General features: G+C 51.0%; 1 protein-coding gene across 1 annotated transcript in view; it reads left to right on the top strand.

The window, feature by feature from the left end:
* PLXNA4 (plexin A4) overlaps window positions 1–19,605 on the top strand; it is a 466,135-nt gene that overhangs the window by 374,483 nt on the left and 72,047 nt on the right. The window contains exons 13-16 of the mRNA XM_023737117.1: window positions 4,615–4,815; window positions 11,545–11,641; window positions 12,220–12,410; window positions 17,192–17,343. Coding sequence (XP_023592885.1) covers window positions 4,615–4,815; window positions 11,545–11,641; window positions 12,220–12,410; window positions 17,192–17,343 — 641 coding nt within the window. The remainder of the gene's footprint in view (window positions 1–4,614; window positions 4,816–11,544; window positions 11,642–12,219; window positions 12,411–17,191; window positions 17,344–19,605) is intronic.

Genomic DNA, 19,605 nt, shown 5'->3' with positions numbered 1-19,605 from the left:
ATCTGGAAATGCCCTAATTTCGCCATCATATTTGAGAGACAGTTTTGCTGGACATATAATTCTTGGCTGGCAGCTTTTTTCCTTCAAGGCTTTATATATGTCATCTCATTGCCTTGTTGCCTGTATGGTTTCTGCTGAGTAATCCGAGCTTATTCTTATTGACTCTCATTGGTAGATGACTTTTCGTTTATCCCTAGCCACTCTTAAAATTCTCTCTTCATCTTTGGTTTTGGCAAGTTTGGTTATAATATGCCTTGGTGACTTTCTTTTGGGATCTACCTTATGTGGGATTCAGTGAGCATCTTGGATAGAAATCTTCTTATCTTTCACGATATCAGGGAAGTTTTCTGCCAACAAATCTTCAACAGTTTTCTCTGTAATTTCTGTTATCCCCCCCTGTTCTGGTACTCCAATCACTCATAGGTTATTCCTCTTGATAGAGTCTCACATAATTCTTAGGGTTTCTTCATTTTTTTAAATCCTTTTATATGATTTTTCCTCAAATAAGTTGGTATCAAGTGTTTTATCTTCAATCTCAGTAATTCTGAATTCCATTGCCTCAATTCTGCTCCTATGACTTTCTCTTAGGCTGTCTAATTCTGAGAGTTTATTGTTAATCTTCTGGATTTCTGATTGCTGTCTCTCTATGGATTCTTGCAGCCTGTTAAATTTATCATTATGCTCTTCTCTAATCTTTTTGATTTCCTCTATTGCCTGTTCTGTGTTTTGTTTAATTTCCTTCTTAATTTCTTGAAGAGTTCTGTATATTAATCTTTTGTATTCTGCCTCCAGTAATTCCAAGAAATTTTCCTCCTCTGAAATATTTCTAGACTCTTTATTGTGGGAGCTTACTGAAGCCATCATGGACTGCTTCTTTATGTGATTTGATATTGACTGTTGTCTCTGAGCCATCAATAAGTTATTATATTTATTTATTTGATGTTTGCTTACTGTGTCCTTGCTTCTTGTTTTGTTTTGATATTCCCAAATAGGCTGCTCATATGAGCTAGTTTGATTCTTGGCACCTTTGAGGCTCTAATGTCCTGTCACCAGGTGGTTAGATCTGTTACTAGGTATGTGAGCTCAGGAGTCTGCCCACTCCTCCTGTATGGATTCAGCTCAGGTGCCCAGGTAGATAGCCACCAAGTGCGTGGTGTAAGCTCTCACTTACAGTCCTAGACAGACATAGGTGATTGGTGTAGGCACAGGCATCTGGCTGCAGCAGGGGGACACACTCTGAGCAAGGCAGGGGCCTGACGGCCGCCCCCAAGTGTCCATGAGTAAGGTGTGTCCCTGTTCCCTAGAGCGCATAGGGGGGTGGGTTTTGCAGCCGGACTATGAGCACCTAATGCTGTTGGCTGTAAGGACTAAGGGCACTTCTTATTCATGGGCCCCTATCGCAGATGCCTAGGTGGTGTGGGTGGAGCCATCAGTCCTCAGGCCCCTGATGTGGGTAGGTGAAGACCCTGCTTAATGGGCAGAGCAGTGTCAAATGTCAAGAACCTACCATTTCACAGCTGAAAAGTTGAAGTTAGAGTTCTGGTATATACCCTGTTATACTGTGGTAATGAGGGCTACGCTGTTGAGATGGGCCCACATAAGTCTATGCAAGGGGAAGGGCACTCAAAGTCCATGGTTCCCTTATGCCTGTGCCTAGGCAAAGGAGTTGTACCTACCCTGGGTTGCTGGCTTAGGGGAGCTGGCAGTTTATTTTTTTCCCCGTTTGTTAATTTGTTCACTCTCCAAGGCAGGGAGAATAGCTCCAGGTGTGTGACAGATCCTACTTCCGGCCCAGGGGACTAGGCACTTGATGAAGCTGGTCCAGGACTCAGTGCAGAGCAGGGAGTGGGGAGGTAAATGGGAGTGAGGCTTTTCCCTAAGGGGTTGTTTTTGATCCCCGCGGTAAGCTATATGCAAGTATCTATCTTTCGCCAATGAGGGCTGCTTCTCACTGGTTCTGGGTGGCCATGTAGACTCTCCCGAGCACCACTGCTTGCCTTCGTCACTGCTCACCCACGAGCTGATCAGGCCTGAAGGGCTGAGGCTCTCCCCAGGTCAAATCTGGCAACTCCTTGCTGCTTCCGAACCATCTCTCCTTCCCCCTGCCACTCAGTCTGGTTCCTGAACTCTGCCTTTGATGTTCAGAGCTCCCAGATTGCCATATATAATCGAATCGCTTGTTTTTTTGGGTCTTTGTTGTAAGAGGGCTCACTGGAAGCATCTGACTACTCTGCCATCTTGGCCCTGCCTCCCGAACCTCTTACCTTTTAGTTAGCAGCTGAGCCCTTAACTGCTCCTTCTTCGTTTCCCGGTGCTGCTGTAACACAAATACCACAAGTGGGTGGCTTTAAACAACAGAAATTTATTTGTCATGGTTCTGGAGGCTAGGAGTCTGAATTCAGAGTGTGGCTCTGCCTTGTCTATTTCAGCAGCTAAAACCAAAGAAACCCAAACCCATTGCTGCCAAGTTGATTCTGACTCATAGCGATCCTATGGGACAGAATAGAACTGTCCCATACGGTTTCCCAAGGAGCGGCTGGTGGATTTGAACTACTGACCTTTTGGTTAGCAGCCGAGCTCTTAACCACTGTGCCATCAGGGCTCCATTTCAGCATTTAGTAGCCAGAAATCCTTGGTATTCCTGGGCTTGTAGATTCATCTTCAGTGTCTGTCTGTCTTCATATAGTGACTTTCCCTGTGAGTGTGTGTGTGTGTGTGTGTGTTTCAGTCTTTTTATAACTCAGAAGTGATTAGGTTTAGGATCCACCCTACACTGATATAGCCTCACTGACATAACAAAATAAAAACTGCTATTTCCAAACAGGGTCATATTTGCAGGTACCAAGGTTCAGATTTCAACAAGTATTTTGGGGGACACAATTCAATCCATAACAGCTTCCCCTAAGGAGCTCCACTGCCGGCCCACCTGTGGGCGGTGCTCTTTTTCCTCCAGCTCCTCCCTTTCTCTCAGCTTCCTTTTAGGTTTCTCTGTCTCTCTCTCTATTTCTTGTCCATTTTCCTGCCACCCTGTCCTTCCTTTGTGCTGGCTGGATGACCAGGAAGGACACAGGGGATGACCACCCCAGAGCATGGACTCATGACTAGTTAGAACGAGGGGGTCCTTGGAGTCCCACACAATCGACAGAGAAGGATGTTGAGTCTTACAGGTGGGACATGATGTGCTTAGGGTCTGTAGCTCAAGTCCTCTCCCTCCAAGCCTAGGCTCAAGTCTTGGTGCAGTACAGGTGCTTCCCGTGGCAGGGAGCTATTTGGCTCACATGTGCTTTAAGGAGAAACAGGCTCATGGTTGCTTTAACAGGACAAAAGAGGGGCAGCTGTCAATTGCCTGATGGCCTGCGACCTCTCCCATCTGCCATTCACGTCTCAGCCTCCTTTCTGCCTTACTTTGCTGGGATTGAGGGCCAGGGCTGGCGGAGAGCTGCCCCTGCCCAGAGTCAGCCTTGAGCCACAAAGAGGCATCCTCAGTCTGGGTGGACTGGCCATGCTTGTGATGGCCGACCTGCCCAAGTACCATTGGCCCTGCATGCCCCAAACTATGCCCTGGAAGGGGAACCTGGGAGTGGAGGGACCTGCCTGGCACAGGGGCGCCAACCTTGCTAGGCATTACAGAAGGCTCACTTCTTCCCATACCAATCAGACCCAGGAACACTGATTCTCCCACCCAGCTCCTGGGAACCCAGCAGCATACCAGCTTCCACCTCTTGACTGGGCAGAGTACCCAACTCCTTTCTCTAACCCCATTCCCACCAGCTCTCCCTGGAAAGAGCTGACTGTCCCTGAAAGGGGCCCAAGGAGCCACTCCCTCCATCCTCAAAGACTCCCTGGTCCCCACTGGCTCCAGGGAGAAGTGAGCTCCTTGTAGGTACACAGGAGGAGCCACGTGTGGCTCTGCACGGGGGCATTTCCTTGAGATAGGCCATCCCACAGCTCAGGCAGAAGCTTCTGGAATACAGAGGTCTCTTGGACACAGTCTAGAAGATTCCTAATGCCAGACTCGGCCCATGAATGGACCACCTCAAGACGGTGCCTCTGGGACCCAGGGTTTCTCCATCCCATCCTTTCCCTCTTGGGGACTAGGGGTGGACGAGAGTGCACAGGCCACCTGGTTTCTAAGGCAACGTGGACTTGTGCATGTGTGCATGTGTGCATCTGTGTGTGTGCACCTGAGCCTGTGTGCACTTGTGCATGTGTACACCTGAGCCTGTGTGCACCTGCGCCTGTGTGCATCTGTGCGTGTGTGCACCTGAGCCTGTGTACACCTGTGCCTGTGTGCACCTGAGCCTGTGTGTACCTATGCATGTGTGCACCTGAGCCTGCGTGCATCTGCACATGTGTGCACCTGTGCATGTGTGCACCTGAGCCTGTTTGCACCTGTGCCTGTGTGCACCTGTGTGTGTGTGCACCTGTGCCTGTGTGCACCTGTGCATATGTGCACCTGAACCTGTGTGCACCTGTGCCTGTATGCACCTGTGTGCGTGTGCATCTGTGCAATGTCCATGGGAGGGGCCCAGGCCAACAGCGGGGTGATGTTGGAGAAGCTCTCTGCTCCTTCGATTCCCTGCTCCTAACCTGACGCGTGCTATCCATCCCCAGGACTGTCCCCAGCTGCTGCGCGTGGACAAGATCCTGGTGCCTGTGGAGGTAATCAAGCCCATCACTCTGAAGGCCAAGAACCTGCCTCAGCCCCAGTCGGGCCAGCGCGGGTACGAGTGCGTCCTCAGCATCCAGGGCAGTGAGCAGCGTGTGCCCGCCCTGCGCTTCAACAGCTCCAGCGTGCAGTGCCAGAACACCTCGGTGAGCCGCCCTCCACCCCACCCACCCTGGCCCTTGTCCTAGAGCCCAATCAGACCTCAGATTTAGCTTCCACCGTAATCCAGTGGGACCTCACCTTAACTTATTTCGACTGCAAAGACCCTATTTCCAAACAAGGCCACATTCTGAGGTCCCAGGTGGGCATGACTTTTGGGGAACACTGTTCAACTGACTACAGTACCGAACGGTGTACCCTAACTGTGTGGCGCCCTTCCTGCCTGCCTTTCCTTGTCTTGTTTCTTCCCCAGCCACACCTTGGCCTCAATCATTCTCTTTATGGGCTCACGAATATGCTCCCAGATGCTCACAGACGATCACTAGACTTACAGACTCAACGTTGTCAAGCTGTGAGAATCTTAGAGTTCTTCACTGTACAAAAGAGAAAATGGAGGCCTAGAAGCAGGGACAGATCTAGGTTTGTGGGGTCTGCAGCTTATATAATTTGGGGGAGTCTCTTTAAGATCAAGAATGAAATACAATAAATACAAAATTAAATACACAGGCCTTGTAAGGGGCCTGGGTAGGTGAGTACAGGGCCCTGAAGCTGAAGCCCCATGCACTTCCAGGTAACCCTCCTCTGCCCAGAAGGAAAGCGACATGCTCAGGGTCACACAGTTAGTGAGTGGCAGGGTTGGGGCTAGATTTCAGGTCTTCTCCTGTGTCACACTGCCTCCCATTCATCTATCCAGTTGCCACTGGGTATTATAAGCAGTGACTGTATTGGGGGAACCTTCAATGAGATGGATTGACATAATAGCCACAACAATGGACTCAAGCATACCAGCAGTCATGAAGATGGCGCAGGACTGGGCAACGTTTCATTCTGTTATATATAAGATCACCTTGAGTCAAAGCTGACTCCGCAGCAACTAACAACAACAGTATTTGGGACATGATGTAGGACAAGGAAAGTTCTAGACGAGGGACTTAGGGGGCACTCACTCCTCTTGCAGGGCGCTGCCTAGGGGTAAATGGAGCTAAGAGAGGGCCACACACTTGCCCAAGGCCATTGGCATTATGGGACGAAGTTGGTCACTGATCTCACAACCCCACAGCTCCCCATTGGCACACCTCCTCCCCCAGCCACCAGGCTGTTCTTCTGATTTCCGCAGCACTCCAGATTGAACCTGCCAGCAAAGGAGATATTAAATACCTCGTACTTCTTCGTAAATCCTGAGGCCGAGCAGACCAGCCCCAGGGGTTTGGCTAAAGTGACTCTCCTCAAATAAGAAAGTCTGTGTGGGAAGAGAAAGCTGGCTCCCACATGGGACTCAGCAGAAGGTGGGCAGGGATTACAGATGTGGAGAAAAGAGCCTCGGTTCCTTGGAGAAGGTCCCCGGGATGACGGAGCCTGTGGCACATCTGATGACGAGCCCTCAGTTCCCTGAGAGAAGGGCACAGGCTCCACAAGTTGGGGCTCCAAGGCCCCCCGCTTTGGCTGACTGTGAAATAGAGGAAGGTACTCCGAATAATAGCCCGAGTTAGTCCTGTAAACCCCTGGGTCGGAACTCTGTCTGTGCCTTGAGGGCTAACTTGGATGGTTGTGTTTCAATGTCCTCTGCATCTCCTGAGCCCGTTGGCAGTTAGAGAACTTCCCCAGTGGGCGCAAAGCCTGAGCCTCCTGACCACAGCGCCCCGACGTCACCTCGGGGCCCAGGTCTAGCAGGCAGAGCTTCTCTGCGGTGTCCACACCGGGTACCGGTGCTGGCGCCCTCAGTGTCCATGGGAACAGGAAGAATACTGCCGGGCTCCAGCGGACGTCTGTGTGTCTGGTGTGGAATTCCTGGGATTTAAGGAATCAGCAGTGCACACAGCCCCTCACTGGGGAATCCACATCTGGAAGCCTGATGCCCTGAGACACAATGGTCAAACGTGCTACTAGCATCTGAGGGACCCCAGCCCTCCCTGGGTGAAAGGTGGTGCAGCCCAATTAGCTGGCCTCACGGGGGGCGCGGCCTCCGGGGGGCGCGGCCTCCGGGGGGCGCGGCCTCCGGGGGGCGCGGCCTCCGGGGGGCGCGGCCTAGGGCACTTACAGGTCTCCCTCCCAGGGAAGGAGGAAACCATGGGGCATTGGGACTAGAGGACTGGGGGCCCAGATTCTTAACCACCAAGCAAGTTGACTTGACTTTTTAGCTCCCACCCATTGCTCTGCCCTCACCTCCAGGAGCTGGGGGTGGCTGGCGCTGAACTCTGGCCTCCTGTCAGTCTGTGGCCTGCTTACCCGCCAAGGATCAGTTCTTGGTGCCTCTAGGTCGCTGCTGCCATAGCAGCTCAGCCGACTGCCTGCATGACTCTTACTTCCTCAACTTTCCTATTAAGGAAGGTGATGGGAAAGCATGTGAGTCTACCACTTTAAAGTCTGAGAAACGGAGGCAGCAAGAGGGGCAACTTGCAGACCCTAGAACCCAGGAGGAGTGTCCTCTACCGCTGAAGTTCCGCGGTTCAGGAGAGCTCAGCTCTGACTTTTCCCAAGAGCCTGTGTTTTTATGGGGAACAGTGGGATCCTACTTTAACTGCTGGTCTCGGCCAGGATGCCCTTTGTCATCAAGTGATTTCCGTAAACAATCTTCCAGGTCATAATCAGGGGTTAATCCTCCCAGACCATAGTTCTAGAAAACAGCATGCCCTCAGGGCAGGACTAGACCTGAGGTGTATTTACTTAATCTGGTTACAGAGGGGGACTCTGAGGCCCAGAGAGGGCAAGTGACCATCCCCAGGTCATACAGCAAGTAAGTAGCAAATGCAGAACTTGAACCCATAACGTACCCTGTAATCAAAGGTTGGATAAAAATAACAACTGAGCCCTTCACACCCCAGCTGTGGTCTTGGCCCTGCGAATAGGGTCTGACCTGCATCCAGGGGACTGTGTGGACGATGAGTTACAGTTGCTTCGCCTCCTGAATCCCGGAGCTCTAGGGAGTGGGGGAGGGGGCGGAAGTACTAGCAGGGAAACCCTTGGGTTTGTGGTAGCAGGAGGTGACAGTGAGGTCGTGAGCAGAGAAGGGAAGGGAGGCCCGGAAAACTCAGCGTGAGCATGACGCTGGGCTGAGGAGGCAGGTAAGTTGCTTCCAGCTCCTATTTGGAGACAGGGCCTGGGTCAGTCACTGTGGTCCTAGAAGCCTTTGGGAGGAAAACACCGCCAAGCTCACAGGCAGCAGCTGGAGAGGGAGTAATTGTGAGTATTAATGACCTACTTTAGACCAAGGAAGGAGCCTTGGTGGTGCAGGGGTTAAAATGCTCAGCTGCTAACCGAAAGGTCGGCAGTTTGAACCCACCAGCGGCTCCACAGGAGAAAAATGTGGCAGTCTGCCTCTGTAAAGATTTACATCCTTGGATAGATACCCATGGGATGGTTCTGCTCTGTCCTGTAGGGTGGCTATGAGTCAGAATCCACTCGGCGGCAGTGAGTTTAGACCAACGCTCCAGAAAATGTCAAGTGCTGCTTATAATAAGCCAGGCACTCAGCTGTCAGCCATTGGCATTACATAAGGGTGTGCAAAGGGCACATGGTTAGCTGGAGCACTGGCCATGAGGTCTGGGTTCTAGGCCTGGATCCCACTGACCCATGGAAGCCTCGTGATTTCTCTGGGCGCCTCGATTTACCACGTGCAGAATGGGAATGGAGAGAGGGATGGGAAGATAACACGTCCCCCCCCCCGATTTTACTGGGACGCAACTGAGACTGGCTCTGCTGGGCCCTTGGGGGCCTGGAGGCGACGCAGCACCAACACCAGTCTCACGTGGTACAGGCTGTTGTTCGGTTTGTTCTCCGTAGCGGGAGAAATTTCCAGCAAAATATCTCAGAGCTTGGGACAAGAGAGTGGTTGGAGAAGAGCAAGTCTAAATAAGATGTAGGTCTTCTCTTTGCTTTAGAAGGTGGAGAAGCTGAGGGTCATAGTCGCCCAAGGTAATGGATGAAGTCATCCATTAGCCCAGCCATGGTGCTAGACCTTGATTGAGATACTTAACCTCTTGGCCTCTGGGAGCCAGAAACACGTCCTCTCTGAGCGCTGGGCTTTGTGCAGATTAACTGCCCGCTGATTACAGAGAACTATATAAATGCTAAAGAGAGCAGAGGGGTGGGGGAGCCCTGGGAGATGGGGTCTGAGGCCCAGGCTCCCCAGGCCAGCTGGAGAGGCAGACAGCCCCAGTCCAGGACCAGCATGACTTCCCTAGAGGCCAAGGGGGACAGTGGGGAGCACCGAGGGTGAATGATTTCTGTAATATTTCATAGTCAGGACCCCAGGAAGTGGGAGGAGGACAGGAGAGCAATGCCCAGCATATACACTCCTTAAAGTCGTTTTTATTTTCCATTTTCCCCGAGGGAGAATGCGTGCACACACGCGCACGTGGAACACATAAGTGTCCTCACATGCACACATCCCCGTATGTGCAAAGAGTCTGGCACACAAACACGCAATATAAATGGTTGCTATTATTATTCCACGTAAACATAAACACGGGGAGCACAAATACATTTTTGCATAGCATCCCTATTTGTAGACACAAAGATGAAAATACACAATAATATTTGTGTGCTTATACTCTGTGCAAACACTGTGCTCCGAGATGAAATACATCATCACCACCATCCTGTCAGGCACGTACTGCTCTTAACCCCTCACTTTACAAATGGGGAAACGGAGACTTAGACCATTTGCTCACGCTCACACAGCTGGGAACTGGCAAAGCCACTTCATGGCAGTATATGTGTGTGTGTGTGTGTGTGTGTGTACTCATATGTGCATGTACACACACAGATAACACAGATTCGTGCACTAACCTCATAGATAAGCATACATATGGACACGTTTGTACACACGGAACAGGCAGAATTTCTTGCCTACCCTTACTGTTAGGAGCCAGTAGGTTCTACTGCTCTTTGGCCATTCTGGACCTGGTCACACCTGAAGATTCCACTTAAGGCCTGGACTGATGCAGGTCTGGGAGGCAGAGGTTGGCTCCAATTCTGAGGTGGCCTCCACCAGCATCCCCCCTAGAAATTGGAGCAACACCCACCTCCAGCATAGAAGGAGACCTGGGAGGTGTAAATGGTTAAGTGCTTCGCTGCTAACCAAAAGGTGGGAGGCTCAAATCCACACAGAGGTACTTCAGAAGAAAGGCCTGGCGATCTGCTTCCAAAATATCAGCCATTGTAAACCCTATGGAGCATAGTTCTACTCTGACACACATGAGGTCACTGTGAGTCAGAGTTGACTCGACTGGAACTGGACAGGATAAGCCTGGGGATCTGCTTTTATCAAGTTCCCCAGTGCCCCAGAGGAAGCACGTCCTACTTGTGTTGGCGTGTGAGGGCAATGCCTTGACCTGTTCACCTTGAGCACATTCTGTAACTCAGGAAGTCGCCTGGATTCAAGGGTTATAGCATCTCCTGTGGAAGCCTCTAAGAATAGGATACCTAGCTGTTCTTGCCCAGAGTCAGAGGGATGGACCTACAGGCCCTGGGGCTCTCCCAGGCCATGTATCCCAATGTTCTGTGGCTGTCTGCCCCTGGTGGAGGTGCTGTGGCTAGCTGAGGGGGCCTCAGGTATTCCCTGTAATATTCATCAACACCCCCACAGCCCAGCCCCTTCACATTTTAGCTCAAGTTTAAAAGAAGCTGTTGGCTCAGCAAATACTGTCTCATACCAAGTCCCCTGCACAGCCCCCCATCCAACTGATGGCCCACCTCAGCCCTCCTCTGCAGAAAGGGTCTCTAGCCCACCCCCTTACCACCTGTCAGGGAGAGTTTGCTGGGAGAATCAGGGAACCACCAAGTAGGGGCTGAAATGCTGCCAGGCCAGCTCAGAGTCCCCTCTGTCTGCCCTCCTTCTCTGGGACACTGAGAAGCATCTGTCATCTGAAGGCAGATTGGGGGTTTGCATGCCTGAGGACCCCCCACACCCTGCACCCCAAACCAATAGCCCCTCATTCTTAGCTCTATAGTTCCAGGGCCTGGACCTAGTGGGGTGGGAGCACCGGCAGGGAAGCAGGACCCCACGGGGACCCTGTGCCGCTCTAAAGGCAGTGCCCCACAGGGCGGCAGCCCCCTTGGCACCATGAGTGCCGTGGAGTCTTGACCCAGATTCCTGGTGTCCTCCAGGGTCTCCTCAGGATGTCACCCCTTGCCTCTAACCCCGCAGCTTCTCATCCCTTCACAGTGTACCCCTTTATCTCTCACCCTGCACAGTCATTTTCCTGCCTGCAACTTTATCATCCTCACCTGGTCTTTGGAAAAGCGTGCGCCTGCCCAGAACATTTCATGGGAATTAGGGCCCCAAAATCTAATGAGGGACCTGGCCTGGGCTCCCTGGGAGGTCGGGAAGGAAGGGGGCTCCTCCAAAGTCAGCTTCTGGGGAGAAGCCCTGCAGGGGACCGGCCCATGTCCGCAGTCTCCTTTGGAGACCCACGGGAGGTGAATGACCGGCTTGCTGGACTCCACTCCCTGAAGCAACATTCCAGGCCAGGCCCCTCCCTGCTTTATCCTCCAGAACTTCTGCTCCGCATCCCCTGATGTGTGCTTCCCCCTCCCCATACACACGCGCGTGTGCACATGCATGCACGGACATGCCTGCAGGTACACACACACGCACACGCACACAGTCTTGGTAGTCCCGGCCCAGTGCCCTCCCGAGCGACCCAGGCTGGACATTGGCCTCCCTCAGAATCCTGTGATCAGCTTTCCTCTCTCCTCCTTCCCCCTGGCCACAGTATTCCTACGAAGGCATGGAGATCAACAACCTGCCTGTGGAGCTGACAGTTGTGTGGAACGGGCACTTCAGCATCGACAATCCAGCTCAGAACAAAGGTATGGAGCCCCAGCTGGGCCCTGGTGGGGAGGCAGGGCAGCTGGGTTCTCTACGGCTGCTGTCACTCAGCGCCCACCTTAGAGGTGGCCCTCGGCCTCTGGCTGTGAGCTGTCTTTCACAGCCTCCTCACCGCCCTTCTCTGCTGTTTCTTGGCACGGGCTGGCGGCTCTGGGGAGTGGCCAGGAGGACAGCCGAGAGTGGATGGCGATTTGTGGCTTCCCTGTGAAGTCCTTTTCTCAGATCTGAAGTTTGTGTTTGGGCTGCTGTGTGTTTAAATGGAAACCCTGGTGGCGTAGAGCTTAAGAGCTACAGCTGCTAACCAAAAGGTCAGCAGTTCGAATCCACCAGCTTCTCCTTGGAAACTCTATGGGGCAGTTCTGCTCTGTCCTATAGGGTCGCTATGAGTCGGAATCGACTCGACAGCAGTGGGTTTGGTTTTGGTTTGGTTTGTGTTTAAATGGCTAAGGGAACAGAGTTGCCCCAAGTCCTGGTATCCAAGGCTGTGACTTCGCTCCTTGTCCTGTGGTCAACTGCCACGGTCCCCCATCCCCAAGTCCCTCTTGCTCTCTGTTCACAGTCCACCTGTACAAGTGTGGAGCCATGCGCGAGAGCTGCGGGCTGTGCCTCAAGGCAGACCCCGACTTCGAGTGTGGCTGGTGCCAGGGCCAGGGCCAGTGCACCCTGCGCCAGCACTGCCCCACCCACGAGAGCCAGTGGCTGGAGCTCTCAGGGGCCAACAGCAAGTGTACGAACCCCCGCATCACCGAGGTAAGCCGCCAGGCCCTGCCTGCCTGGGGAGAGGGGAGCTCGGGGTGGTGGCCGACACCCTGCCCGGGGGGCTGGGCCGGGAGACCTTGCCTGGCCAAAGCGTCGGTCACCAGCGGTCCCCAGGTGAACTCGGTTGCTCTGCCAGCTGGGAGGCTTGGTTTCGGGACCCCTCCTTATCCAGCGAGGCTGGAGCAGAGGGGCTCGGCTGCCCTGCTGGGGCCCCCACGTGAGACGTTGGAGAGGACTGGAGTCCCAGCCACCAGTCCTTTTGTCTAAGAACCTCAGTGAAGAGGCCGTGAAGCCCCGCCTGCAGCAGCTGCTCCAGGCATTCAGCCAGTGAGGGTGCTGTGTGGGTGCCCAGGGGCACCTACCAGCGTGGGTGAAGGTCAAAATGGAGAGGCCTCAGACTCACCTAAAGAGGACGAAAGATGCAAGAGATGGATTTGGGGCCCAGTTCAGGAGGGTCCCAGGACACAGGGCCATGGAGCAAAGGCCCAGAAGGTGCAAGGCAAGGTTGAACCTGCAGGTATTTGGGCCACAAGGAGCAGGGTTCAAATTCCAGCCCCACCACCTAATTGCTGAGTACCTCAGGGCTAATCAATCCATATCTCTGCGTCTTGGCTTCCTTGCCCAGGCATTGGGCTAAGTGTCCATCTCTCAGGAGAGTTACAAGTATCATATGAGGTCAGACATGTATAGTCCTTAGCTCTCTACCCAACCCAGAGGAATCTCACTCTCTTCTTCCTCCTTCATCATCATCCTTGTTAAAATCATTGCTATGCATGTCAGAGCCCAGGAAATATTGGTATCATATGAGGTCAGACATGTATAGTCCTTAGCTCTCTACCCAACCCAGAGGAATCTCACTCTCTTCTTCCTCCTTCATCATCATCCTTGTTAAAATCATTGCTGTGCATGTCAGAGCCCAGGAAATACTGGCCCCTGGAAGTTATTTAGGTAGAGCCCCTTCTCTTGGCTGACACACTACACTCCTGCAGAAAGATCACCTAAGGCTGTGCCCCCTCCTGCTGTGCCAGCGTCCCTGGCCCCTCTTAGAATAAGGAAGAGACTGGAGGGTATGTCTGTGCCTGCAGGTCTCTCAACAACAGGGCCGTGTCTAGTCGGCATCTGCACCTCTACACAGTGCTTAGCACATAGTAGGTGTCCAGTACCTCTCTGCCATTGTGGATGCTGAGTGTAACAATGAGCAGGGGGGGAGACGAGAAAGAAGAGGGAGAAGGAAGCTCCGTCGCTTCCTCTGTACACAGCGCCCAGTTTGGTGCAACATTCACAGATGTACACGTTACCCAAGAGCATGACAATTGCAGTCACAGCGATATGCTGCATATTTGTGCTGTGCTTTATAGGAGCCCTGGTGGCACAGTGGTTAAGAGCTTGGCTGCTCACCAAAAGATCAGCAGTTCAAATCCACCAGCCACTCCTTGGCAACCCTATGAGGCGGTTCTCCTCTGTCCTATGGGGTCGCTATGAGTCGGGATTGACTTGACGGCAACGGGTTTGGTTTTTTGGGTTATAGTTTGTAACATACCTGCACATTGCTGACCTGCCTGGTCCTCACAACAGCCCTGTCAAGGGCAGGGTCATTATCACCGTTGCACAAATGAAGAGACCAATGCCGAGAGATGCTCATTAACTCTAACTAAAGTGTGTCCTGAATCCCGGGTCTTTTGGCTCTTAGATTTATACTGTCCTCCACTGCACTGGGAACACACCCATATTTTCCCTTACTTGCCCACGAATTGTGCACACGCACCAGGGATGTGTAAGAAGCAAGACATAGCTGAGCTTTGTGGGTGAATACATCACCCAGCAGAGCTGCCCCTGGGGGTGGCCCTCTAGATGTGGCCCCACAGCTCAGCCTCTTTCTCCTCCACGTTCCTTGTTTTCCAGACACCGGGGGTTTCTCTCAGCCCTCACTTCTGTCCCCGGGTGGGTAGCAATCTAAACAGTGATTCCCCAACTGGGAGAAAGTATCTAGGTATTAACCTGCAGCAGTATATTGAGGAGAGGGGGGCGGGCGCCCGTCTACCCACGCCCCTGCCCCACACCTGACCATACACCTGCCTACGTCCTCCCAGCCACACCCACCTGCCTCCCTGGGTGGATCTTCTGCTCCAGAGGCATCTCCCGGGGCCGCCAAGCATGGCTGCTAATCCTGTGTGTCTGGCGCAGGTGGTGGGACTTGCTTTCTTCTTGGCCTGGGTCCAAGCAAATCACAGGGTGGAGACAGCAAATTGATCAGATCTCCTCGAGACCGGGGCTATCGACTGGCTCCTGCTGGCCTTGGCCCTCTGAGGAATCAGGAACCAAGTCCTGGGCCAGGAATAAACTCCGTCTTCAGGATGACCAGCCAGGGCTGGAAGATGGTACCTAGGCCAGCAGCCAGGAGCTGGCCGTGCTTGGGGACTGGTGGGCAGGGATCAGGGAAGAATGGCTCACGTCTGTCCACCTCCCACACACACAGTCGGCCTGTGTCTCCAAGGAGCCTGTTTTCCCACCTCAATGGGAACACGTATGTGCAAACCTCACACCCATGCTCACCAAAAACCAAAAAAAAAACCATTGCTGTCAAGTCGATTCCAACTCACGGCGACCCTACAGGACAGATTAGAACTACCCCATAGAGTTTCCAAGGCTGTAATCTTTATGGAAGCAGACTGCCACATCTTTCTCCCATGGAGCGGCTGGTGAGTTTGAACCTCCGACCTTTTGGTTAACAGCCAAGAACTTAACTACTGCGCCACCAGGGTTTTTTTCTCCCATGCTCACACCCATTCACAAACTCATGTGCCCACACCAGGGATGTGCAAGAAGCAGGAAATGTCTTGACTTTGTAAGTGAACAACCTCACCCAGCAAAGCTACCCCTTGGGGACAGCACAACCTGTTTCCTTTCCCTCCCCATCTGTCACCCTCACCCCAGGATGGAATCTCCAGTGGTGACCACTGAGGGTGGGAGAGCAGGAAATCCTAGAAAGGGCTAGGGGAGGAATATTTGGGCTCCTTCATTTCTGATCCCAGTGACGTTGGCCAAGACTCAGGTACCAGTGTCCTGAGGCACCCCAAATGGGAAATGTGCCCTCCTGGTCTATAAGAACCCAGGAGAGGCTGGCACAGAATGTGTTCGGCCATTACAGCCTACTGTGGGTTATCATGATTCGATTGTGTTAGCTGTACACAGCCAGCCTTTGGTTGATGGCTCCCAACATTCCAGTCATGGGTTTTTAACACCAATGACGACTTCTTCAGAGGGAAAGCTGGTCATTTTGACCAGTGTATGCAGGTAAAGTCTAATTAGACTCATCTCCACTAGAAAGCAAGCCAGACAAGAAGCTAACGGGGTTGAGACAAGATGCTCTTCTAATTCTTGGAGGGCACCTGGACAGATGTGGGCAAGAGAGAAATGTGGTGCTGTCACTGAAGGGCCTACAGAGAAGCAGGACTCGGTCCTTCCCCTTGGATCTGGCGAGGAGGGGATTGGGCAGGAGGTGGATGAGGGGTCAAAGCCAGACACTAATGATCATTACCAGGAAAGGGGCATAAAGAGAGTGCCTTGAAACTTCAGTGGGGAGAGAGAGAACGTCTGGTTATGGAGAAGTGACATTGGAGAAGGCTCTTGAAAGATGAGTAGGATTTCCATAGGTATGAGGGTTGATACAAGGGTTTTCCTTTTCTTGAGAGTGGAGCTTGCACAAGTGAATGCTGGAAGTTCTAATCTCAAGTTCATGCTAATTACCCAGTAACATTGCAAGTCACTTGTCTGCCCCTCATCTCGTCTATGAGATAGGAATGTGAGCCAGGGGCTTTGAACACTGCTCTGAAAACCACAAAGAACTCCTAGGTGTAGACCCAAAAGAGTTGAGAGCAGGGACTCAAACAGACACATGTATGCCAGTGTTCATTGCAGCACTATTCACAATAGTCAAAAGGTGGAAACAACCCAAGTGTCCATCAACAGATAAATGGATACACAAAACATGGTATATTCACGCAATGGAATATTATTCAGCCATAAAGAGAAATGGAGTCCTGATACATGCTACCACATGAATGAACCTTGCTGGGTGAGGTTGTTCAGTTACAAAGTCGACGTATTTCCTGCTTCCTGCACATCCCTTGTGTTTGTGAGTGAGTGTGAGCATGGGAGAAAAAAACCCTGGTGGCGTAGTAGTTAAGTGCTTGGCTGTTAACCAAGAGGTCGGATGTTTGGACCCACCAGCCGCTCCAGGGGAGAAAGATGTGGCAGTCTGCTTCCATAAAGATTACAGCCTTGGAATGACACCTTGAGTGAAATAAGCCAGACACAAAGGACAAATATTGCATGATGCCACTTATGTGAAATATCTAGAATAGACAAATGTATACAGACTGAAGTTTATTAGTGGTTACTGGAGGCTGGGTGGGAGGGAAATGGGGAGTTATTGCTTAAGAGGTATGAGTTTCTGTTTGGGGTGATGAAAAACATTTGAAAATGGATAGTCTGATGGTTGCATGATATGGTGACTGTAATTAATGTGACTGAATTGTACATGTAAAGATGATTAAAATGGCAAATATTTTGTTATATGTATTTTACCACAAACACGGATGTTTTACCAAAAGCTACCGTCCGCTGGTTGTCCCAGATCATGGGTGCCCTCGTGGACTTGGAGCCACCTCAGGACATCGGGCACAGATGGAGAAGAGCCAGGTGGCCGCTCCTTGCCCCATCAGTGATGACGCAGCCTAGAGCCTGTCACATTATCTCGCTTCTTCCTCCAGATAATCCCAGTGACGGGCCCCCGGGAAGGGGGCACCAAGGTCACCATCCGAGGGGAGAACCTGGGCCTGGAATTCCGGGACATCGCCTCCCACGTCAAAGTGGCAGGCGTGGAGTGCAACCCTTTGGTGGATGGCTACATCCCCGCGGAACAGTGAGTGGAGGGGACCTGACACCCAGGAGGAGAAAGAGGGGAGGGAGAGCAGTCAGTATTAGGAACTCCCTGGCCGGTAGGAGACCGTCTTAGGGCTTCTGGTGGGGGAAGGAGAAAGGCCCTAACATTCTAGTGGGTGTGGGGGGAACTCCCACAACTCCCCAACCCCTGAGCTAGCTAGCTGCCATATTGGTTGATGTGTAGAGAGGGGAGGTGGCTGGGAGAGAAGAGAAAAGTGATTGTCACCTACTTGGGATGTATGATGGGGGTGGGGCAACAAAGCACAGTTAAAATCTTCAAGAGAAGTATGAGTTCATTTCCTCATCCCCATTCTCCCTGCTGTCTCTAATTCCACACTCATGTCCCCCTATCCCTCCTACCTCCGTATCCCCCCTACTGAGGAGGCTGATCTGGGTCATTCTGCATGGGGCCTGGAAATGAAATTCCACACTCACTGCTAGGCTGTGGGGGCTTGGGTTATGTTTTTCTGAAAGTCTGCTGGTCCACTGAGTGGGCATTCCACAATGTCCTTGGCCTCTAACCCACCTAGCAGAGGAGGTTCGTGAGTCATGGATAGCCTTGTAAATAAGTAAACACAATTTTCCAGCCCAGCAAGTACACCTGTGAGGTATTTACTGGCACGGTAGAATCTATATTCTATCCCATCTTCGCTGCAGCTCCCAGAGTGACCCCTTGTCATGTCCTACGTGCAGAAGTTATTGACTCTTTGCAAGGTCCCCTTAGGTCTGTCAGTGCAGTTTACACTTCTGCCGGCTGGGTCTTGCTTGGATTTAGTGATTCTCAAGCATCAACACTGCCATCCTCGGTTCTCCCTGGTTTCCATCGGGGTCCTCCCGAGGCATTCGTAGTCAGCCAGAGGATTTAAGATTTGGTCGTAGTAGGGCTCATCTCCCTCATCCATTGTCACTCATTTGCCTGAAGATCTTTCCATGGCTCTTTTGACTTTCCACATCCTTCCTAGGACAAAACCAAAGCAGTCTGCTGCTGAATATTGTGATCTAGGAAACTATAAAATGCCCCACTATGGAGCTGCATAGCCAGATATAAAAAATATTATTATAAAGCCACAATGATTAAAATATCATGATAGTAATTAGTTCACTGGAATAAGCTAGGACACTGAGAAAAAGAGTCTGGATATATAAGAATTTAGTATGTGAGAAAGAGGACATTTCAGATCAGTGAGGGAAGACCCTTCCATAAATGATGCTGGTCAGCTCCCTAGAAGAAGGACGAAATCAGATCCTTATTTCACACTTTATACCAAAATAAGTTCCAGGGGGATTAAAGAGCTAAGTGGGAGAATGAAACTGTGAAAGGATTAGAAGAAAATGCAGGTGAGGATTGATTTGATTTCAAGGAAGGAAAGGTGTATCGTTAAGTATAGCTGCAAAAGAAGAAACTATAAAGGAGAAGATTAAGGGATTTGGTTACATAAAACTTTAAAACCTTTGTGTCAAAAGTGATTATAAGCCAAATGAAAACATGATTGATAAACTGGGAATATGGTTATACCCAGTTACAGTTAATAGATACTTTTTCTTAACATATAGAGTTTTTATAAATAAAAGGCAAATATCACAATGAGCAAACAGCAGGAACGAACAATTCACAAGATATACAAATAACTAAAAATCATGTAAAAAAAAATGTTTAGCATCAGTACTAATCAATGAAATGCAAATCCAAACAATAGGGAAAAGATGTTGAAGAGTTAATGCCTAGCACAGATAAGAGACACGGGAAGGAGCAGGCTCATGCTCTGATGGTGGGAGGGTAAATTGGAAGACAATTTGGAAACGGGTTAAAAGTCTTTAGGCTGGCCATAACACTTCTAGAACTTTCCCTAAAGAAATAATCAGATTGCACTAATATTTATGTGTGAGAATGTTTATTTCAGCCTTGTTTATAATAGTGAAAATTTAGAAGCAATTTACATGTCAAAAAAACAGGAAATCAATTCAATGAATTATTGTATATGCATAGGATAGTAAACTACATAGCTATTAGATTTAGATCTGATATTATAGAAGAAGCATAATCAGGCAAATACTTAAGGTATATTCAGTGAGAACGAAGTTTAGCAAGCAGAGTATAGCGTTCCATATCAATTTTGTGAAAGAAAAGCAAGACTGGACAGATTAAATGTCAACAATGGATGGTTCTAAGTGGTGCAGTTCAGGGTGGGGAGTTGACTGTTGACTTCTATTTTTTTGTCGGTGCTTTTACGTACTTTACTTT

The sequence above is a fragment of the Trichechus manatus genome, unplaced genomic scaffold (assembly GCF_000243295.1).
Source record: "Trichechus manatus latirostris isolate Lorelei unplaced genomic scaffold, TriManLat1.0 scaffold00097, whole genome shotgun sequence".
Classification (NCBI taxonomy): Eukaryota; Metazoa; Chordata; class Mammalia; order Sirenia; family Trichechidae; genus Trichechus; species Trichechus manatus.
The sequence above is the reverse complement of the archived record's forward strand: the minus strand, read 5'-3'. Positions and strand labels throughout refer to the sequence as shown.